This window comes from Pseudonaja textilis, unplaced genomic scaffold (genome assembly GCF_049901715.1).
Source record: "Pseudonaja textilis isolate UNSWEBS1 unplaced genomic scaffold, rPseTex1.2 PTEXSCF45, whole genome shotgun sequence".
Classification (NCBI taxonomy): Eukaryota; Metazoa; Chordata; class Lepidosauria; order Squamata; family Elapidae; genus Pseudonaja; species Pseudonaja textilis.
Genome location: NW_028262915.1, coordinates 12,446 through 36,436, shown reverse-complemented (window position 1 = coordinate 36,436; position 23,991 = coordinate 12,446). Strand labels below are relative to the sequence as shown.

The window sequence follows — 23,991 nt, the reverse complement described above, 5'->3', positions numbered from 1 at the left end:
ATATTAAGAAATCCATCCCGGAAAATGCTCCTGATAATCACTTGTTCCCAAACAATGTACAATATATCTTGAAATGCAAAGGACAAAGAAATATGGGGTTGTTGTTCTTTTTTCTCAGACACAGAAAAATGCACCAAATGTCCGGATGATAAATTCCCAAATAATAAAAGAGTCCAATGTATCCCCAAAGTTATAACCTTCCTGTCTTATGAAGAACTTCTGGGCACCATCCTGGTCTCTTTTGCCCTATTCTTGTTCCTAACCACAGGCCTTGTTTTAACTGTCTTCATTAAATACCGAGATACTCCCCTTGTCAAAGCCAACAACCGGGACCTCTCCTACATCCTCCTGGTCTCCCTCCTGCTTTGCTTCTTGTCATCTTCTCTCTTCATTGGTCAACCAAGGAAAGCCACCTGCCTTCTCCGACAAACGGTTTTCAGCATCATCTTCTCAGTTGCCGTTTCTTCTCTCTTGGCCAAAACCATCACAGTGGTGCTGGCTTTTCTGGCCACAAAACCAGGAAATCGAGCAAAGAGATGGTTGGGGAAGCGTTTGGCCAACTCCATCATCCTGTTTTGTTCTGCTATCCAAGTGATTATCTGCTCCATCTGGCTGGGAGTTTCTCCCCCCTTCCCTGACTCTGACCTCCTCTCCCAGCCTGGAGAGATCATCCTGCAATGCAACGAAGGGGCCGTTGTCATGTTCTACGTCACCCTCAGCTACATGGGCTTCCTAGCTGCCATCTGCTTCACGGTGGCTTTCCTAGCCAGGAATCTGCCTGGGGCCTTCAATGAAGCCAAACTGATCACCTTCAGCATGCTGGTCTTCTGCAGTGTCTGGGTGACTTTTGTGCCCACCTACCTGAGCATCAAAGGGAAATACATGGTGGCTGTGCAGGTCTTCTCCATCCTGGCCTCCAGTGCTGGTCTGCTGGTCTGCATCTTCGTCCCCAAGTGCTACATTATCCTTCTGAGGCCAGACCTGAACACAAAGGAGCATCTCACAGCCAGAACAAATGTAAAAACATGAGATATAACATCATTATGATAGTGGAAGAATTGTTAATGTTTCTTTTATTTGATTTTCATATAGATAGTATGCAGGAGTCAAAGAAAATGATATCTGTATGTTACAAAATGGGGAATCATTGAACGACTGGAATTCTTGCAGTTCCCTCCCATCTCAATAAATATTGCTAAAGAGACGACTGTAAAATTCAGAGGAATTCAGCTGTTCAGCAACAGCTACTGAACATGATACCTTATAAAAAAGGATTGATGCACTTGTTCCCACTGACAGGAGCTAAACATGTGGGTGGGTGGTGAGAAAATGTATAGCAAAACCGGTCAGGATGAAGCTGTGGGAACCAAACACCAATCCCTCTGGTTCTCCCACAAGCAGTAGAAGAAGGCAGAGACTTGTGGCTTTGTGGCACATGGAAGAGGTGTTTATCCGGAGGTGGTATTCAGTAGGAAATTTTCAGTGGTTCGGCGAACTGGCAAATACAGCCTCTGACTGGTCTCACCCCCATCTCTTCTCTGCCTCCCACTGAGTCCCAGCTGATCGGCTGGATTGGTTGCCCTGCACAGGAGAACGGAGCTGGAAAGCAGGTTAGTCGGGAGAGGTAGGAATGGGCTTTTGAAGTAACTTTCCACTGCCATGCCCACCAAGCCACGCCCAAGCCCCACCCACAAACCCATGCCCACAGAACCGGTAGTAAAAAAAATTGATCCCCACCACAGCGATTATCCCACAATTTCACTTTCCTCCATCACTACCCACAATATTGGACACTCGGCCATCTCACACTCTAGGTATCTCCAATTTTAGTATCTCACATTAATCTGAGAAAATGTTTCCAAATTTACCACCCCAAATTCAATAAGAACTAAGGCAGGACTGGAATTCAAAAGTCTCCTGGTGATCCGCTCAAAGTCCCCCAGGAAGTTTTCCTGCCTGAGGGAGGATTAGAACTCAAAGCCTCCCGAATATTGGCCAATACAACCAACAAGTCCTAAATCAATTAATGTCAGGAATGTCACTCAAATTGACCGGCAACTCATGCAAAAAAATTAGGCTGTGCATTTCCCAGAAGATGGGTAGGCTCCATAAACAATGCCATTGTTTCATTTGAGGAATGAAGGCAGAGATGGAAGGTTCTGGAAACACCATTTTACAGGATGCACCTTCTTTAGGCCCAACTGCCCCTGTTTTTCTTTGTACAACACCTGAGCTAAGGAATCTCTGAAACATTGTCTTGGGTTTAGGTCCAGGGGCCACAGGAGAAGTCTCCCATCCTAAAACGTATCCTGATCCCTTTCTATTTTGAGTGCACCATGGTGGGTCTGTCCCCATTCTTGGGAAGGGGACATATTGTGAGGGTGTGTTTGCCGTGTATATTGACAACACGCAAATTTTAGGGGAACCTTTGAAAGTGAGCTCAGTCTGCTCCTAAACTGTGAGCCCTATCTGACCATCACAACACCCGAAGGACATCCAGATATACACAAAGCCTTGGGGTTTTTTTGCTTCAAGCATGGACATCAATCTTATCATCGGTCCACTCATATTTTATTTTTTTGGAATGTGCATTAAACTTAACACATACTAAATCTCACCTATAGTCATTTTGCCGTTCTAGGCCCTTTTGCTTTTTTCTATCAGCTGCCTCTTGTCTTTCCGCCTTATTCCTTGGATGGCTCCAAAGACCACAAAGCTAGAACTTCTTGGAAAAATCCATCACTTGTTTATACCAAGAACAATCCAAGTTCATTTGCTTAATTTTCATGGTCCAACTCTGCCCTTTTCATCCCAGTTTCATGGTGGGCAACACCCATTCAGCAAGGAGACGTAATGGTGTAGCCACTGGATGCAGATGTTTGCTTGTTATGATACAAGAGTGTTGCGTTGGTCTGGCGTGAGTGAGCAAAGAGATGGGATTCCCCTGCTTCCTCCCTCAAATATTTTAAAATAAATACTTTTCTTCCTTATCTGCATGATTGGCCTTCAGGGGACATGATTGTAGATGGCCAGAGAGAAAAAAGGGAAGATTACCGGGTTTTATGCAGGAATCCTCAGATCTAGCTTTGCTTTCGCTCTGACCACTTGACTTTAGTGAAAGCATATCTTTTACTAGATGCAGCTCAACTGCAAATGGAGATGAGTCTTTCTTTCCTGAAGGTCCAATCTGGGCCGGGCCTGATAACCGCTCACCTTCATGGCTGCAATGTCTTCTCTTTGGCTGTGGGTGGTTCTCTTGTGGGTGTCCATGCATCTGGGAAGTGTGAGGAAACAGGAGATATCGGAATATCTTGGAATATCTCGGCTGGGCCCAGGAGTTTCTGGACGAAGCCGCTTGCCACTCATTGCCTCTTCCTTCTTCTTCTGTAAACATTGTCAGAAAACTCAAAAGGTGAACAGTAACAATAATTTGGGTCTTATTAACCAGAGCTGGGGAGGAGAGAGATGACTGGAGAATATTGGAGGGCATCTTCTAGAGGAAAGGATGAAAACAAACAGAAAGAAAAGTGAAAGCTTTCAGGCTTTCTTCCACCCACCTCCTCATTTGTGGCCCAAAGTGTCTTCATCATCAACGTTTGCTAGGCCAGCCCCTTTTGGCACCCCAGGGACCCCCACAGTTGCATTCAGCAGGCAACTTGAAGAAGAAGAGGGTGTAAGTCCATCAATGGGGATTGGACAGCCACTTGTCTGACATGGTATAGGGCAGGGGTGGGATTCAATTGTTTTAACAACCAGTTCTGTGGGCGTGGCTGGGTGGACATGGCTTCTTCTTTTTTGCAGCACCCCCCTTGTTTTTGGGCCTCCTGGACCTCAGGGAAGCCTCCTGGGGGGTGTTTTTGCTCCCCAAAGTCTTCCCTGGGGCCCAAGAAGGCCCAAAATGGAGCACAGGGTGGGGTGCGCAGCATACATACACATCCCGCAACTCCTTTTGCCTCCTGGGCCTCAGGGAAGCGTCCTGGGCAAAGCAGTAAGACAGCGAGGGGGATCCCGGCACAGCTGATCATCGGGAAGGGAAAAAGAACCTGAAAAGATGCCTTCAGGAGTGACTGGGTGGGGAAGGACGCAGTCAGTGATGTCGGGCAGGCACAATAAAGACTGACTGGGAGGGGCGGGTGGAGAGGGGCGGGGCCAGCCAGGGGCACGATTTGCCAGCTCTCCGAACTGTGCAGATTCATAACAACCAGTTCTATAGAACCGGTCCGAACCAGTAGAATCCTACTCCTGCTTGAGAAGAGGGTTGGACTAGAAGATCTCTAAGGTCCCTTCCAGCTCTATTCTGATTGGTTAATAAAGGGCCAAGTCCAGCAAAAGGAGCTGGAGACTCACTGAGAATTCCAATCCCATCAAGGAGTGTCCAGAAGACTCCACGGCTTTGATCCCCAACCTATGTCTCCTGAGCATGTACAGTCTTCCCTCTCCTAAAGATAGGATTCCTCCTCGTCTCTTCTACAACCCAATGCCTGGCTCTTAACACTGCAATGGCAGAGCCACGAGAAAAAAAGAAAGAAAGAAAGAAAGAAAGAAAGAAAGAAAGAAAGAAAGAGAGAGAGAGAGAGAGAGAGAGAGAGAGAGAAAGAAAGAAAGAAAGAAAGAAAGAAAGAAAGAAAGAAAGAAAGAAAGAAAGAAAGAAAGAAAGAAAGAAAGAGGAAAGAGCACAGTCCCACCTAAAAGTCTCAACCAGAATTCCTCTCGTTCCTGAGGTTTTCTTTTGCACAAAATGTTCCCTTTCCTTCCTTCTCTTTATTTATATTTGTATCCCTTTCATTCTACCACACAGCCACAACACACAACACACACACACACAGACACACAGACACCCCTCTGTTCTTACCTTCTGTTCCCGGGCTTGCTTTTTGCTAGTCATCTTGTACAACTTATGTACTTTCTTGGTGTTAAATTCAGTAAACTTGGAGGCAAATACCCATAGATTCCTGAAAGGAGGTGAACAGCTATTTTAATGTTCTCTTTTTAGGAGCTGGGCCAGAAGCCCAGACTTTTCATGCCGGAGGAAAGAGATGCCCCAAAGAAGCAGTGATGGAGAGATGCTTTCTTCTGGGGCCCAAAAGTTCCCTCTTACACAAAAATGTCTTACTTCAAACTTGAGTGATGAAGACTCCCAAGATAAAGTCTGCAGAGTCTGATGCGAGCATGGCATGACCGGTCTGCTACTTTTCTGGACTACTGCAAATGTCGGTGTTGTGGTTTTCTAGGGGTTTGGACTAAAATATGGATTCTGTTTTTAACACTCATATTTAACAACATAATTCCACATAGGGGAATTCAACAATTGGAGACGGCATCTCATTTGAGGCATTGCAGCCAGTATTCAAGGGGAGTTGGACTGTTTGCCTGTGGCTATGTAGAAATTCTAGGTGATTCCTCTTTTAACTCCATCCCCAGGTTCTGCCTCTTCTTCCCCTAGACCTCCAAACTCAAAAGGACTCCTGACTCGCAAATCTGACTGCAACATCTGGACAAGAGAGAGGGAGGGAGGAGGGAGGGAGGGAGAGAGAGAGATTGCAGAATTGGTGGGCAGGCAAATCACCGCCTCCATTCTTCAAGAACTTCCTGTTCAGGGTGGATTTTCAAACATTCAGCCATGTGGTCTCCTACCTTGAGCAGGCAACTCCGACTTTGCTCCAGCTGCTCTTCCTCTCTAATGGCTTTTTTTCTGGCTCATCCAGATGCTTCAGGGACTTCTTCACTGGGCTCATCAGCTCTTTGCACTTGGGAGACAGAGAAAGCAAAGCTCCATGTGAGTCGCACATCAGAAGGAAGGCGAGGAAAGGGAGAGCCCGATTGAGGCAACCTTTTGAGTCTAGGGGCCCATTTGAATCTGGGGGAGGGGATCTGCTTTGGGCCCCCTCTCAAAATGGCAGCCAGAGGAGTCTTCCCCGTTCCCAAGACAAGTCACCAGGCTACAGAGAGGACAACATTGGAGTGGGAGGTTCCACTCTTGCAAAGCAGACTCTCTCTTTTCATCCCATTCTCAGAAGATCTACAATTCTCCTGGGTTAGCGGTAAACGGGTTACAGGAAAAGTCCTTTACCGTTGAGATGAACCTGCCAGGGACCATGTTTGGCCTTCCAGCATGTCAGCCACTTATCTGAGAAGGGGAAGAAAGTGAGAGGGCAAAGGAGACTGAGGTGTATCCAGAGAAACACCTGGAGCCACACGGTCTCAAGCCCCAGGTGACTGGGCAAGACCAAGCAAGTGAAAGCGATCCAAAGTTCAGGATGGGATTTAACACTCGTCTGGAGAGGCCCTAAAATCTTGGAGATGGTACGAGAGGTTCCCCACCTTTCTTGAGGTGAACTCATTCAGGTTGAGGAAGGGAGCTTTTGTTTCGATCCAGAGGAACCGATCGTTTCATGAAAGATGCAGCCCTCGACTTACAACCATGAGAAGCTACAGCGGCACTGAACCAAGTGACTTATGACCCTTACGGCCATTGCGGCATCCTCCTGCTGCTAAGAGATGGTGGGGGGGGTGTTTGAGGTGCAAGCCCCGCAGGCTCACCCCATTGACTGTTGCACTACTCTGAAACCGGTGCCTCGAATATGGCAGCACATTGGGGAAATTAGAGTAAAGCCGCCGCGACCACATTCGAGGCACCGGCTCTGGAGTGGTGCAACAGTCAATGGGGTGAGCAAGCAGGGCCAGTACCTTGAAGGCCCCCCTTGTCAGTCTGTGCTCCATTCAAAATCCAAGAAAGAAACACTCAGACTCCAATGGTTAGAGCAAAGGTCTTCTTTTACTAAATTTCAAAGTGGAAGCTACAGAGAAGATTCTGAATCTAAAGATTTTGGTGCGCAGATCACATATACAAAGGGATGGAATTGTTCCCACCCCCCAGAGTTCAAAAGACTCTTCCAATTAAAAGTTCTGCATATGATCATGTGGGCATCTTCAGGTGGTGATGAGGCCTCTGTCCGTTGACCTTGACATATTTTGATAAAACTTCGCAGCTGAGCAGAGGATAGAAAAAGTAGGCATGGAAATAGAAACTTAAAAAGAGGAATGTATACTTCCCCCCCCCTCCTTCCCATTTACAGGAATGTAACACCTCCAGCTTTCTTCCCTTCCAATTCCCCCCTCCCCCCGTTGCTAATGACAGCCGAAAGATGGAGCAGTAAGAAAGATGCAAAGTAAGGAAGAAATAAGGCAGCACATAAGATGCAGGAGGAATCATCTTGAAGGCTGACAGGTGGGCTCATTCCTGACACAGGAGGGGCTTCCTCCCCTGTGGTGGTCTGACATTTGAAATGAGAGACGCAGGGAAACGTCTGAGCAAATGCCAGCCCCGAGAGAACTCGGGTAGCAGTATTTATTTAAGAAAATGCAAGTACAAAATCAAAACAATGACCTCAACATTACCTCAGCAGTATTATCTCAGCCGGGCCTCAGCAAGGTGATAAAGTTCCCGTGAGAATATCCAGGCACCAAAAGTCTCATGGGAATGGCTCGGCTGGGTACTGTGAACTCCGACCGATATTCCTGGCCCATCTAAGCTTTGCAGACCCAAACAGGATCAAACTCCCATCATAAAGACACTACTGCCCTCATGAGGAGCGTTTGTGAAGTCCCCAGATCTTATACAAAGCTATACGAGGACTTGCAGAATAAAATATATTACCACATTCCCTCCTTTTTTATTTATTCAAAGATAGGGGGTGTTTTAGTGGCAATATACGTACCGCATGGTAAGGCGGCAAACCTTCTTCGGGGGGTGCTAGGAGCGGTTGTTCATGAGTAGCTAACGCTTCCATAAGCACCCTCCAGGTTAACAAAATTGAAGAAGGGGCACGAGGCTCCTCGTGCAAAAATTTCCCTATGTTTTTCCAGGACTCTACTTTAATACTACCTCCCTCTGGATAACACGGAATATGTTTCCAAACATACTGTAATAAGTCCTCAATTTCTTTCTTTCCTACTGCATGTCCTCTACTATGAACTCCAAACTTAAAACTATTCCCAGTGATCTCTCTCAATTCCCTGAGGTGCTTTGTCTGAGCTTTCGAGAGACCTCCTCCCATACTCACGAAAAGAATCTGTCTCCGTCCAGCGAAGAAGATGAGGGCCCAGTCGACGTCCGCGACGATGAGTATAGGATGCGGGAAACGTATAGCTTTCAAGCTATCACGCCGAAACGTATAGCCTTCCAAACTATCACGTCGGGGTCACCACTTGTGGTGGTCTGACATTTGAAATGAGAGACGCAGGGAAACGTCTGAGCAAATGCCAGCCCCGAGAGAACTCGGGTAGCAGTATTTATTTAAGAAAATGCAAGTACAAAATCAAAACAATGACCTCAACATTACCTCAGCAGTATTATCTCAGCCGGGCCTCAGCAAGGTGATAAAGTTCCCGTGAGAATATCCAGGCACCAAAAGTCTCATGGGAATGGCTCGGCTGGGTACTGTGAACTCTGACCGATATTCCTGGCCCATCTAAGCTTTGCAGACCCAAACAGGATCAAACTCCCATCATAAAGACACTACTGCCCTCATGAGGAGCGTTTGTGAAGTCCCCAGATCTTATACAAAGCTATACGAGGACTTGCAGAATAAAATATATTACCACACTCCCCTCTGGGCCTCACCCGGCTTCGGTCAGACACGGCTGGAAACCTCCTGGAGAAGAAGAGAGTCTCATCGCACCTCAACCTGGCCCTGAAAAGCCACAGCTTGAACCCGGAGCCACCCAGGATCTGGTCTGCAGGCCCTGAGAGCAGAATCTGAGGGAGGTTCAGGGGGAGAACTTCCAAGCGGAGGACCTGGGATACGGGCCTTCCTCTGCTCCTCCCTGCCACGGTGGGCCTGCCTGTCCCTTCAGTTCCCCTCCTCACTCAGCCCCCAGTTCCACCATCATTAGGCAGTGTCTTTTGGGTGATGGAAGTTCCCCAAGGGCAATCACTAGCCACTTCGATCGGCCAGTAGAAGCGGCCTTGGGGTGAGCGCACACACATACTCCCCTTGCCATGAGGCCGCTTCTATTGTCCGATGAAAGCTCCCCGAAGGCAGAGTCCCCAGCCCCTTCAGGGCGTGTCTTGGCTGCCCATGTCCCCTCGCCATTAGGCAGTATCTTTCGGGCGATGGAAGCCCTGAGGCCGCTTCTACCGGCCGATCGAAGTGGCTGGTGATTGCCCTTGGGGAGCTTCCATCGCCCAAAAGACACTGCCTAATGGTGAGAAGACACGGGCAGCCATGCCTCGCCCCCAAGCGTCTGGGGACTTTGCCTTTGGGGAGCTTTCGGCGGTCGCTAGAAACAGACTTGTGGAGAGGTACATGCGTATGGGCCGCTCTAGGTGGGGGAGGAAATTAAGTCACCCCCGAAAAGACAGCCTAGCCGTTTTTTCGGGGGTCATTAAAAATAAGGCCCAGGCTTATTTTGTGAGAAACATGGTAGATAGATAGATAGATAGATAGATAGATAGATAGATAGATAGATAGATAGATAGACAGACAGACAGATAGATGTCGATAGGTACATATAGATAGATGATTGAGATAGTTATGGATGGATAAATAGATAGAGAGATAGATTGAAAGAAAGAAAGAAAGAAAGAAAGAAAGAAAGAAAAAAAAAGAAAGATAGGGATGGATAGATCGCAGCTGCAGAACTTACAGTCCATTCTTTATTTAAAAAAATAAGAAAAATCAAAATATAAAGAATCTTGGTGTATTATAGGAACATGGTAAGATAACACAGGAATGACAAGAAAATAAAAATAAAAAATTCCATCCATTCTATAATTTTCTCCCTATTTACCCAAGGATCTAGTCCACAAGTTATCACTTTCCTGTTTCTTAATGAGCTTTTATCTCAAGATTAATATTGCTAGAAAAGATGGGAAATGAAATTTCACTTCAGGCACAAGCAATTTTAAAACCGACTGCAATTAAGATCAATATATGGGATTATGACATAAAAGAGAATTCCAAACAGGGTCTACTCTTAACCTTGGGCAGAGATCAAGGGTGCCGATTGTCATTAGAAGACAGGCAACACTAGAGTTAAATGGCATTAACTTGAAGTGGCACCAAACTCCATAGCTCTGAGTGACTTTCCCCAGCAATCTCTGGAGACAAGAGGCCATGTTGAAGGACAGAAGAAATCAATTCCCGGGGTGCTGAATTCTCTTCTCCAGCATCACTTTCTGGACTTGCCCTGACAGGAAGGAAGGACCACAACGACAAGAGAACAATGATCCTAGGGGTTTATGTGTAATTTTTACTAACATGTTTTATTCCAGCCACTCTTCTGCAGATGGAGCCCAGAAAAAGTTCAGGATCCCAAGAGGAGAAGTTGCTTCTTGCTGTAATTATGACCATCTGGGCCTTTGAGACCTGTGATGCTATATCTCCAGTTTTTGACTTTGATGCAGGCATCAGACCGAAGCCACATGCAAAGGATCTTATATCAGAAAAGGATAAATTCCTTGGTGAAGCTCTCTGGGACTAAGTTTTGGGACAGGTACAGGCTCTGCTCTTGATTGCACCTTTCTCTCCTTTGCAGATGAAACTGAGTGATTCTCTGCTTAGATCAGGAAAGCCACTGGCACTTCTCAGAGTCTTTGCATTTTTCCAGCTGTTCCTGTTGTTTGTCTTAGAAACAGGAAGTGGATTGATTAATGCCATGAATGATGGACCTCCTGCTTCTGCTGCTGCTGGTGTCCCCATCAGTCTGTGGGAAGCTGAGAAGAAAATGCCCATTGAGTTTGGAGCACCAGGATGGCTACAATCCATGGAGCTTTTACAGGCCTGGAGACCATCTCATTGGTGTGGTCACAACTGAAATATATGTGTCACCTATAATGTTGCCTTTCAACAGCCCTCCTTCCATACCTTCTTCGTAAGTCATGCAGGGTGATGGAGTTGCACTCCCTCCATGTGCAATTCTAACACTCTCCTTTTCTTCATATTTCACTTATTTTGTACCTCAGGACCTGTCTAATTTCCTGAATGATTGTTATTTCCACGGCTTCCCTCTTTTGCCTTACTTTGTGGAAGAGAGTAAAATCCAAAGATGGAGTTTTAAAAGGACCTGAATGAAATCCAGATGATTTTCCTTTTTCGTTTCATTCCTGAGTTCATCACTTGAATAATGACCTTTGTTTAAGTAGCAATTGAAACAATTGTAGTTGCCTCTCTCATTTGCATAATTGATCATTCCATTTGGATCAATGTTGGCCTAAGGCTTAGTAGGTTTGTGAAGGATTATATATTTTAAAAATATTTGTTGTTGCTATTGAATATAATAACATGAATATTGTTTTTACAATAGGGAGAGTTCTGATCTAGCACATACCCTAAGATCAATTTTTGCTGTTCAAATGGTCCAAAAGAATTCCCAGCTCCTGCACAATCTCACCCTGGGCTACACCATCCATGAAAACCATTTGAGCACCTTACACACTTCAGATGCCTTGCTGGACATTCTTTCCACTGGAGAAGCCAATGTCCCCAACTACCGCTGTGGGAGGAAGGAGAACCTCCTGGCTCTGATTGATGAAGTTCTCAGGGACATCTCCATCCAGATGTCAACATTAGGCGGCACCTACAAAATCCCACAGGTTTGTGTGTGTTTTTCTCAATCTAGGGTGAGTGGGGTGGTGGAGATGAACAACCGATCCAATATCTTCATAGAATTCAAGAGCAGCTTTTCAGAATATTAGGGAACATAACAACTATGTCTTAGCCTATTATGTTCATCTCCAAGTTGACCATTAAAGACCCTGTAGGTCCCAGTAGAGGATATTGTACTGAATATTCAATTATTGAAAAACTATCCAGCTTTTGAGGTCCTCCATTACTATGTTCATTTTGACATATCAATAATATCTGCCTTATCCAATTGGAATCAAGTTGGCAAGAGTCCTGTCTATGTATAAAAAATTATTGAGATCACAGGATCTGAAGAGGATCTTTGGGGTGGATAAAAGGAGTTCAGCTCCAGCCCTCAGAGATACAGTAAGTTATGAATTTATAACATTTCTACTTTGTATAAATTCAGGGTATATAATTATTGGTTTAAAATTAAAGCGAGTCCCAAAACAGGCAAAATTTCACTTAAAGACTTATTGGATTGTAAAACTGACAATTTGTGTTAGGAGTTGCGGTCTCTTAGTCATCTGGAGAAGAAGCTGAAAAATTGTTCCACAAAGAATTTGGGATATAGAAGCTGAGAAAGAGGTTTCAGTACTCAGAAATAGCATATAAAACTGCCCTATATCTTAGATCCAAACATTGTATTTGACATCTGCTAATTTGAATCTAATAGTTGGAATTGTAGGGGTGACACAGAAATTCACCTTGCATTTTTAATTGTTTTTTATTTAATATGATTGTGCGTTCCATTTTTATATACAATCTTGTTAAATATTTAACTGTCTAAAATATTTAAACTGTGACTAAGGAACAAATTATTCTGATATGTTCATCAGAACAAAATTGGGTTTGTCAAAAACTAATGCTTTGGAGTTGATCTGGACCACATTATAACATATTATTTGTTCTGTCGCCAGAACGAAGTAGACTCGAGACCAGAGTTGAATTCAGCTCTTTATTAACTGTCAGTAACTTCAACTAAACTTGAGCCGCGGCAGCCTCTTTTATAGCGGCTGCTCTCAGCTCACAACCAATGGTATCATTTTAAACCTCCTGCCGTTTAGGCAGCCAATCAATATGAGTTGTTAACCACCAATCGCTAGGTGGTAGTGGTTTTCCAATCGGAACATAGTATTACGAGTATGTAAATGTCTACATTCAACATTATTCTTCATTACTTTTTCAGATCTCTGATAGATTTCCTTCAGAGGCTCTGAGTGATAAAAGGAGATTCCCCTTTTTCCACCCATTGCTCCCCAAAGAAGGATTCCACTACCCAGCAATTGTCCAGCTCCTCCTCCAATTCAGATGGACCCTGATTGGCCTCTTTGCTTCAGACACAGAAAATGGAGATAATTTCATGAGGACTTTCCCTCCGATGCTTGTCAGGAATGGAATTTGTGTGGTTATATCACAACGATTCACAACAACTGGACAAACAGCACCCCTCAGGGAGGCCCTCTCTAAGTGGAGACAAGTCAATGTCTTTGTCCACTTCATAGAATATATTCCCATCGGGGACAGAATTCTTCCTTTCCATGAAGCACTTAAGCGTTTGCCAGGACCCATTGAAGGGAAAGTCTGGATCCTCACAAGTTTTGCAGCGTATCCAATAGAGAAGCACATACCTCTCATAGTATTTTGAATTTTGGTTATCTGGGGAAAAAAAGGCCAACAAATGCTGCCTTTGAACCCCATTTCTTTGTGGAAGATCCATTTCAAGAGCATTATTTCCACTGTTCCCTTTCCAAGCACGTCTTTTCTATCAAAGGCCGCAGAAGATGCACCCAGAAAGCCCCACTGGAGACCCAGGAGAAAAGGAACAGGAAACGGATCATAAATGACCCTCATCTGTACAGTATAATTCAGACTTTGGCCCAGGCCATGAATGCTGCTTATTCCTCCAGATCGAGGAGGGGAAGGAAGGAGGGAGAAAAGAGGTTGGGGCTTCCGAGGCTTCAGCCATGGCAGGTATGGGGGGTCCCAATAGGAATCCATTCATCTGAGATCCTTTGGAGAAGGAACCCAAAGGAGAAGGAGGGGAACATCTCAACCTTCTTGTGCTGCAAAAGGTCAAGAGATTTGTACAATCTAATTGCTCCTGTCTGATGCTCCGGAATAACAGGGAGCAGATCTGAAGTTTCTGTCTAGCCTCTGTTGGAAGAAATCTCCTTCTGGGTTCAGGTCCAAGTGGGGAAGAAAGATGCTGGAAACATGGTGACTGCTTGGAAGATGGTTTAATGGTGGACAGGAGCACATGCCTTGGTTGAGGAAAGAAGGGCTGAGATGCTGAGAGTGCAACTGTTTGATACCCTCTGTTGGGATTTATATTTGAGCTTGTATTCTGATTGGTTGTCAGACTCCCATGGGGCCATGCAGGGCCAACTCTGTAGGCTGTCCTGAGTCCAAGGCTTGGTTGAGCCTCGCTGGATGATGGTGATGGCTTTGGGCAATTCCCATATAGCTTTACCTGGGGTAGATCTTTGTTATGTAAAATAGAGTGGCCTAGGCCAGAGTAACGGACCATTAGCAAAGGTGGGAGGGGGGCTGAGTTTCAGGCTCTCTTGAGTTTCTACTTTCCTTTTAAGGGGAAATATATTCTCCCTTTTTAATATATCCTAAAATATTTCCTTTTCCTAGGAGAGGGGAGGGTCGTAACTCCCAGCACCTCTTTAAGTCATTGGAAGAGTGTTGAATCCTCCCTTGTCCAACTGAGAGATGTTGCAAGTTGGAGAAGCTGCTCTCATAATCTCCTCCTTGTCTTCTCTCAAGACTCAGTTTCAGGTTGCAGTCAAGTACAATTTTGAGATTGTTTTCATAAACAAGTTATTTTTGAGTTATTTTTATTTACAAATAACTCAAGATGGCAAATGTCTCCAACACAGCTTCCTCCTTCATCCAGTCCACTTTTGGTACAGTCAGAGACCAGCATTACAATTAATAATAGTAATAATGGAGAAAAATAAAAATAAACAACAGTCAATGGGCAGTTAGAGTCTGCCTAGTGCTGAGTCATGTGCGAATATGTGGCAATATAAATGTCCTAAATAAATAAATACATAATTTTGCATTACAGCAGAACAGAATTTGGCCCCATTCAGAGAAACTCCTTCCTATTGATCTGAGAACTGCAGTTGCACATAAAAGAGTTCTGAATTTCCCGGATATTTTATTAGGAGAGGCGTCACAAATTGAATCCCTGAGTCCTGATAGGATATGCAGCATAGAAGGCCGTGAGCTGCAGTTTGAGTGGCCCCTTGTCCACAGGGCCCCAGTCTCAGCTCAGGCGCTCTTTCTTTGTATCGGCCCCCTGAAACAGCTCTGGGAACTCCATTGCAGCTCTTGGAGGTTATTTCTCTTTGGACTTTTATGGTTTGTTTATTCGATATAAATATCTCGTTGCTCTAAAGGCTGCTCAAATAAACATTCTTGGGAAGAGCAGCCCCATCTTGTTGGATTTCCAGATCTTTGAGGCCTTGTTTGAGTTCACTAAGTGCACTAACTCATCCCCCATCCTTAAAAGCCCTTCCCTGCAGAAGCCACAGGGGCTGAGTACCAATGAGTAGTTGTGTGTTCATTTTCCCCACAACAACAACCCTGTGAGTTGAGTTGGGCTGAGAGACTGGCCCCAAATCCCCCAGCCTGCTTCATGACCAAGGCAGGACTTCAGCTCACAGCCTCTTGCTTTCTACTTCGGGGGCTTCACCAGTAGAGCAAACTGGCTCCCTTATATACTTATCAAGCTTGGCACAATCCTTCATCCAGTGCATCATTAATGTTCTTATATGAGATACTATAATTTATCAAATCCTAAAACCCAGATAGTTTTCTACTGCTTTTTAGTCATACAGTTGTTTCTAGGAGAAATCAGAAATATTTTTCTGGAAAGTTGGTAATGTTTAAATAACATAAAAATATATTTGCCTGAGAATTGTTATCAATCTTGTATAATAGCGATTTATCAACACTATTATATTAACAACATAGAAAAATTGATGACATAACGACAAAATGTTCTATCTTCCCACTTTCATCACAAAGATTAAAAAAACTAAAGATTATTTGAGTACCATTTTAAAATCAGTTTTTATCCACTTAATTATCATACCATCCACCCCTCACTTAACTGGGTTTCTGATCACATCACAAAATTGTTTGTTATTCTTTCCTGAGATCGAGTTATATCAGCAGTATTTCCATAATGTATTTAGGAAATGAAATAATATGTGAGGATGACTTGTACAGAGCACATAAATTATATCCCCCCCTTTCCCACAACCCATTTAGAAAGGGCCGTGATAGGAGGGAATGACTTTTGGGGGGTGGAGGAGAGATTCTGCCTGGGGAAGAACCAGAGAAGAGGACACCTACAGCTGCATTAACAAAAAGGGTCAGTGGGAGATTTGTACATTCTGACTCCCCAAATCCTGTCAGTGCAGCATTACAGCGAAGTGGGCCTAGCTCAGGTTTCCTGTCTGGGCTTCCTGGGAGAGGATGACCCTGACAATTTTCTTCTTCAGAAATCCGTGTTTCTGATAAGCAACCTGTTGCTTTCAGGGAGTTCATAAATCTCCTTTTTTATGTTGTTCAACTATATTTTGTCAAAATCTATATTGTCAAAATATGATCAACAATTTTTTGTGAACTTTTTTCGTTCACTTGTAAGATAGTGGTAACACCTATTTTTGTAATAAAGCATATCTGTAACTACAGAAGACAGATTCTGTTCTGGACTAGCAGGCTCGAAAGCCTGCAACTCTGATTGGCCCGTGAATAGCAGATCGTGATTGGTCACCACAGACTGATCCGATTGGCTACTAAACGGGCTGCCACGATTGGCCCAGCCAAGAGCGGCAAACTCAAATCACCTTCATTGGCTGCCTAGCCGCAGCCAGCCCTATATAAGGGGCTGCTGCGGCTGGGATGTTCCACTCAGATCTGAAGTCACTAATAAAGAGCTGTTGTTGTTATCTGAGTCTTGCCTCCATTCTTGAACCATCCTCCCAGATCTAAAAGATTCAAATGTGAAAAAGCATCTGCGATAAGAAACAAAGCTTTCTGCTTTTAAAATTGTTGCATGTTCCCATTCTAGTTCCATCCTTTCCTGGAGAAGAATGAGTTTGTCAATATTTCAGACCTTAAACTCTACATGGACCCAAATGGAGAGGTAGCAGCAGATCTGTTCATTTCGGGCTTCTTGGTTCTTCCCAGGGATGATCCCAGAAGAGAGCAGCGGGCGTATTTTGTAAGACAGAGACTTTATATCGACCAAGATGTTCTTTCATGGTTAAAGGTGCTCAACAAGGTAGGAGAAAGTTTTGCTGTCTTCTCTCCGTTTTCCAAAGCCTGAGGTCCCATTTCAAGAGGGCTGATGCTATTCCCCAAAGGTGGTTGATTTTCACCAAGAATTGAATCTGGGCAGTAGAAACCGGATTTTTTCCCTTAGGCTGCTTGGAAGGCTTCCATATTGTTCCATTTTGTGGACCACTTACAATTAAGGGTCTCCATCAAATGGGTGAGAAACCCACAAGGGCTGGGGAATGTGTCCCTAGTAGCTTCTGGCTGTTTGCTCCTTGTGCCCAGAAGAGCAACGAAGGCGGCAATTCTGCTGACCGGGGCCTGAATCCAGGCTTGGACTGTATCAGATGGGATTGAATCGTGATTGGATGGAGGTCCTTTTGGCCCCATTGGGGGAAAGAAGCTTCTTCTCGTCCTGCTTGAGGAAAAGTGACCCCTGAAGGGGCAGCTCCATAATCTGGGAGGCTCTTAAGGAGGCCAGACCTGGCCAGAGCTCTCCATGCCTCCCTTTCACCCTCCCTGGGATGGAGCAATGGGCCTTCTGCTCCTAGGAAGCAGCTCCAAGGCTTTCAGTTCACCTGAAATTATCAAGATTGTTCTGGTATCACACCTAAAAATTGTGGGTGTAAGAAGAGGGGAGAAATGCGTGTTAATGGGGTCATGAGAAGGAACCGACCAGTTATCACTTAATGCTGAAATCTTTTCTCAGTTCCATCCAGGGATGGGATTCAAATTTTGTAACAACCGGTTCTGTGGGCATGGCTTAATTTATGGGTGTAGCTTGGTGCCCATGTGACTGGGTGGGCTGTACTTTGGCATTTGCTTGAGGAGCATCTCCCCATGCGCATGCACCCTCCCAGCCCTGCCACAACTGCTGGTTATGAGAGGAGGAGGAGAGGGAGGAGGAGGAGGAGGAGGAGGAGGAGGAGGAGGAGGAGGAGGAGGAGGGTCGCCTGTTCAGCCTATCTGGATTCCAAAAACAAGAAATGAAAGAAGTAACAAAGAGTCTTTCCCGGCACAGGGAAAAGTTTGCAACTTCCTCTCCAATGGGGAAACGGGCGGCTCTGGGCAGCAGAGAAGCAGCCTGCTTGAATCCTGTTTCTCTCTGCCACCCTGAGCTGTGCCGGGAAAGACTCTCTTGCTCTCCCAGCAGTAGGAGGACACGAGACTCGCCACATCTCTTGCAGTACAGCGAAATGTAGCTCAGGTCCCCACCAGTCTGCATCTCGCCCCCCGCCTGGATTCACCGCAGATACTGGGCCTTCCCTGCTGGGGGTGAGGGCGGTGCGTGGTGGCAGCAAAAGGCAAGTGGGGTAGGGTGGGGGTAAATATGACTGGCAGTGGCAGGTAGGTGACTGGGCCCTGGAGCTTGCAGAGCCTCACTCACCCAGAGAGATCAGGCAGGGCCACAGCGGAAGGCATGCAGCAATGGCTGGCCTGTCGAGTGGGCAAAAGCAGGCTGCAGGCGATGCCGTGCATGCATGATACTGACTGATTGGGAGCGGAGGGGAGGGGCAGGCAGAGAGGGGAGGGGCAGGCAGAGAGGGGCGGGGCCAGTCAGTGGTGCGATTTGCCGGTTCTCTGAACTGCGCAGAATCATAACAACCGTTTCTATAGAACTGGACAGAACCAGTAGAATCCCACCATTCGTTCCATCTCACAAGACTTTTCTATTTAATAAAGTCCTCTTTTTTTGGCAATGTGAGATGCCAAAAGCAAAAGAGAGGAACTAAAGGAAGAATCTTCCAGAAGTTATATCTCCAACCATTTGGAAATAGTGAGAGATTTTGTCTTTACTTAAGTGAAGACCAGAGGCTAATATCTAATATCTTGCCTAATATCCATTTTTACCTCCATTTTCCATGGACGGAGAGTCCTAACACATTTCCTTTGGCAATCCTGTTTTTTTTTTCTGCTCAGTCGTTTCCTCAATCTGAATGTGTGGAAAGTTGTCGTCCTGGATTTGTCAAGAGGGCTCGAGAAGAAGAGCCAGTTTGCTGCTACGACTGCATTCATTGTCCGGAGGGGACCTTCTCCACTCAGAAAGGTGGGTGACACCAGAGGAAAATGGGAGGCCTGGTGGAACTGGATCCATCCAGAGCATTGTCATGAAAGTGTGAATTAAAAAAGATTTTGAAGCATAATTGATTTCCAGTTTATTTCCAAAATGCCCCATTTCTTCTCTAAACAGAAGAGCAAAAAGACTGTGAAGGAAGGGCTGGATAGAGAGAGGTGGCAGTGGAAGATTGGGCAAGCTTTACTACTGCCAGAGAAAATATTTCTTCTTTTTAGCTTGGATGTGTCCTTCCTTCCACATTTACTTCTCTAGGAACACCCGAGTTCCTTGAAACACGAGGAATTGTTTTAGGTCCACCTCCCGAATGGAGGATTGCAATGCAGTCTACATGGGTTCCCTTTGAGGAACACTGAAAAGGTATTGCTGATATATGAGATACACAATGTGGTGGCATGGATAGTGATGCCTGTATCTGGCTGCACCCATATCACCACTGCTCCAATGGCCATTCCAAATTATTTGCAGCAGTCACTTGATCTGCCAGCATCCTCTGAGGCAAGTATGACAAGAATTGACACCTGACAGATACGTTTCTCTAGAAAGATTAATTGATTCATTATTTACCTTTAGTAATGGAGGTTCCTATCAATATTCTGAACATTACAAAGGAAATCTTTCAAGTCCTAAGCCTTCACTCAATTTCATAGCCTGTCAAAAATATACCATAGCTATATTTTTTAACAAGTGATACACTTATTTTCTGTCTCTGGAGATATAAAGAAATCCATCCCAGAAAATGCTCTCAATAATCACTTCTTGCCAAAGAACGTACAATATATCTTGAAATGCAGAGGACAAAGAAATATGTGGTTGGTTTTTTTCCCCCCCTCAGATACAGAAAAATGCACCAAGTGTCCAGATGATAAATACCCAAATAAAGAAAGAGTCCAATGTATCCCCAAAGTGATAACCTTCCTGTCTTATGAAGAACTTCTGGGCACCATCCTGGTCTCTTTTGCCCTATTCTTGTTCCTAACCACAAGCCTTGTTTTAATCATCTTCATCAAATACCGAGAAACTCCCCTTGTCAAAGCCAACAACCGGGACCTCTCCTACATCCTCCTGGTCTCCCTCCTGCTTTCCTTCTTGTCTTCTTCTCTTTTCATTGGTCAACCAAAGAAAGCCACCTGCCTTCTCCGACAAACGGTTTTCAGCATCATCTTCTCGGTCGCTGTTTCTTCTCTCTTGGCCAAAACCATCACAGTGGTGCTGGCTTTCCTGGCCACAAAACCAGGAAACCGAGTGAAGAGATGGTTGGGGAAGAGCTTGGCCAACTCCATCATCCTTTCTTGTTCTGCTGTCCAAATTCTCATTTGCTCCATCTGGCTGGGAGTTTCTCCCCCCTTCCCTGACGCTGACCTCCACTCCCAGCCTGGAGAGATCATCCTGCAATGCAACGAAGGGGCCGTTGTCATGTTCTATGTCACCCTCAGCTGCATGGGCTTCCTGGCTGCCATCTGCTTCACAGTGGCTTTCCTGGCCAGGAATCTGCCTGGGGCCTTCAACGAAGCCAAGCTGATCACCTTCAGCATGCTGGTCTTCTGCAGTGTTTGGGTGACTTTTGTGCCCACCTACCTCAGCACCAAAGGGAAACACATGGTGGCTGTGCAGGTCTTCTCCATCCTGGCCTCCAGTGGTGGTCTGCTGGGCTGCATCTTCATCCCCAAGTGCTACATTATCCTTCTGAGGCCAGAGCTGAACACAAAGGAGCATCTCACAGCCAGAACAAATGTAAAAACATGAGATATAGCATCATTATGATAGCGGAAGAATTGTTAATGTTTCTTTTATTTGATTTCCATTTAGATAGTATGCAGGAGTCAAAGAAAATGATATCTGTATGTTTCAAAATGGGGAATTGTTGAATGACTGGAATTCTTGTAGTTCCCTCCCCTTTCAATAAATATTGCTAAAGAGACCTCTGTAAAATTGAGAGGAATTCAGCTGTTCAGCAACAGATACTGAACATGACACCTTATTAAAAAATGATTGACGTACTTGTTCCAACCGACAGCAGCTAAACATATGAGTGGGTGTGAGAGAATGAGTAGGAAATGAGGTCAGGAGGAAACTGTGGGAACCAAACACCAGCCTGATTGCCTGATCCTCTCCCTAAAAATGCCAGAATGATGTGAAATGCCATGTTTTTATTTTATTAAATTATTAAGGACTATATTAAATAGAAAAGTCTGGAGAGATGGAACCAGGGGTGAGATTCTATTGGTTCTGTCCAGTTCTATAGAACCGGTTGTTATGATACTGCGCAGTTCAGAGAACCAGCAAATCGCACCACTGGCTGGCCCTGCCCCTCTTCTCCCACCCCTCCCCTCTGTGCCCAGTCAGTCCTTATCGTGCATGTGCAGCATTGCCTGCAACCTGCTTTTGCACACTTGCCAGGCTAGCCATTGCTGCATGCCTTCTGCTGTGGCCCTGCCTGATCTCCCTGAGTGAAAGAGGCACTGGAAGCTCTGGAGCTCAGTCGCCAACCTGCCACTGCCGGTCACTTTTACCCCCCCACTTACCTTTTGCTGCCACCACCTGCCGCCCTAACCCCCAGCAGGGAAGGCCCAGCAGCTGTGGTGAATCCAGGTGGTGGGGAGAGATGCAGACTGGTGGGGACCTGAGCTACATTTAGCTGTACTGGAAGACATGTGGAGAGGCTCGAGTTCTCCTACTGCTGGGAGAGCAAGAGAGTCTTTCCCGGCACAGTTCTGGGTGGCAGAGAGAAACAGGATTCAAGCGGGCTGCGTCTCTGCCCCCCTAGCCACCCGTTTCCCTATTGGAGGGGAAGTTGCAAACTTTTCACTGTGCTTCTCTTGCTTTCCCAGAATCAGGAAAATGTGAGCCTCTCCACGTGTCCTCTGGTACTGTGAAATTTAGCTGGGATTCACTGCAGCTGCTGGGCCGTGCCGGTGGGGGACATAGGTGTGCGGGGACAACCAGGGAGCATGGCTCATCTGCCTGCCATCCCTTCCCTCTCCTGATCGCAGCCCCTTTGTTGGTCCCCGAACAATCACCCCTGGATGGCCCTGCCACACCCATCCGGTCGCACCCATTTCGGCAACAGGCTTCGTCATTTTGAATGATTTGGGAAAGGAGGTGGAGGGTCCTGCAGTGGCCAGCACAGGAACACTGCTGAGAAGCAGGGAAGTGGCCTTCTAGTGGTCCGACCTGGCATTCAGGCCACTGGTGGGCCACGGGAAGTCAGAGCATCGAGGGAAAGGGGGATTGCCAGGGGAGCCACTCTCTCCGTGCCGAATTGGGACCATTTGGGGTAGTCCTAGGAATTGGGTGAGACGAGGTGCAACTCCTTGCCTTCTTAACTCAGGGAATGGCCGTTTTCTGCAGGAGGAAGACTGTGGAGGGGGGAAGGTCTACCTGAGTGACTCCAGTGTCTTTGCCAGATTATTTGGACTCTTACAAGTGAGTGCAGGAAAAGGCACTGCTGTCACATGTCAGCCCAGGCCTCACCCCATGGCTCCGTAAAGCCAACACCAAAGAAGTGGGAGATCAGGTGAACCTGTGGTGCAATGCTCACTGGGATCTCAGCTGCTCCAGGCCATCCAACCTAGTGAAGAGCACCAAGGAGAGCTTGCTGGCTTGGCCCAGCTGTGGCTTTGAGATACACACACACACACACACACACACACACACACACACACACACACTCACAGAGTGGGGGAGAGAGAGGGGAAGATAGGGACCCAGCCACTTCGCTATCCCCTACTGTCACCCTTATCTTCTCGCATTGCTCCATTTTGTAAACCATCTCTGGTTTAGTATCTCCTTCAAGCTGGTGAGAAACCCACAAGGGCTGGGGAATGTGTCACTAAGAGCTCCAGATTTGTTTGCTCCTTGTGCCCAAACTAGCAAAGAACAAGGGAATTCTGGTGACCAGGGCCTGAATTCAGATGAATTTTAATCATGATTGGTTAGAGGTCCTTTTGGTCCCATTGGAGAGAAGCTTCGTCCTGCTTGGGGAAAAGTGTCCCCTGAAAGAGCAGGTTCATAGTTGGGGAGTTTCTTAAAGAGACCAGACCTGGTCAGACTTATCCATGCCTCTCTTTTACACACACACACACACACACACACACACACACACACACAGTGGGTGGGGTGGGGGGGAGAGGGGAAGATAGGGAAAGAGGCAGAGAGAGAGACAGAGAGAAACAGAGAGGGGAGAAAGAGAGAGAGAAAGGGAGGGAAAGAGACAAAAAGAGGGAATGAGAGAGGAAGAGAGAGACAAGAAAGAAAAGAGAAAGAAAGAAAAGAGAGAAAGGAAGCAAAAGGAAGAAAAGGGATAGACAAAGAAAGGGAGAGATGGAAGGAAGGGACAAAGAAAGAATAAGAAAGAAAGGGGGAGAATGGAGAAAGTGAATGAGATATATGAATGGATAGATAAATACATGGAAGGAGGGAGGGAGGGAAAGAGAAAAAAGGGAGAGGAAGGAAGGATATAAACCCTGGTTTCAGAAAACTCTTTCAAGCAGCAATTTTCAAACTCAGGAGCTTCATGTTGCAGATGGAAAACAGATGTGCAAAATCCTCTTTCAACCTTCTTTTTTGAGACCTGGGGATGCAGAAACCCATATCCCATGTTCCCCTGCCTCCCTTTCCTTTGTTTTAATAATTTTTTTATTTTTATATTTAAAAAAAAACATCTTTCTGGGGAAACTGCGTGGTTCCAGGTTTTTACATTTCAATACAAAATGACCACAGTTACATATTCATCTTTCATGTTCAATTTCATATTGTATTATTACTTATTCCATTTCCCTTTAAATATTCTCAAATCTTCTTATATTTATTACACTTATCCAATTCCAATTCATATAACTTATTTCATTGTTCTTTAAATATTCTCATATCTTGTCTTACAGTATTATCTAAGGTTCTTATTTCATTTCTATATTCAGTACATATATTTACTTTTATCTGTCACATTTGCAATTTCATCACATACTGTTATTCCATTCAGTGTTCAAT

General features: G+C 45.5%; 1 protein-coding gene and 1 long non-coding RNA gene across 6 annotated transcripts in view; one reads left to right on the top strand and one right to left on the bottom strand.

The window, feature by feature from the left end:
* LOC148123617 (vomeronasal type-2 receptor 26-like) overlaps positions 1-20,994 on the top strand; it is a 34,519-nt gene extending 13,525 nt beyond the window's left edge. For 2 of the 5 annotated variants that reach the window (XM_087919191.1, XM_087919192.1), the window contains one exon: positions 119-1,336. In XM_087919191.1, the coding sequence (XP_087775317.1) occupies positions 119-1,029 (911 nt within the window). In that variant the 3' untranslated portion in view covers positions 1,030-1,336. Of the gene's footprint in view, positions 1-118; positions 1,337-16,722; positions 16,936-18,848; positions 18,976-19,837 lie in introns of those variants that run through there. The other 3 variants (XM_087919193.1, XM_087919189.1, XM_087919190.1) reach the window with 3 other exon arrangements.
* On the bottom strand, positions 186-20,038 carry LOC148123618 (uncharacterized). Its single transcript, XR_015740631.1, has 2 exons — positions 19,947-20,038; positions 186-216 (listed from the first exon to the last, which is right to left on the bottom strand). It is a non-coding gene; the product is annotated as an uncharacterized LOC148123618 (long non-coding RNA).
* Positions 20,995-23,991: the final 2,997 nt, after the last annotated feature.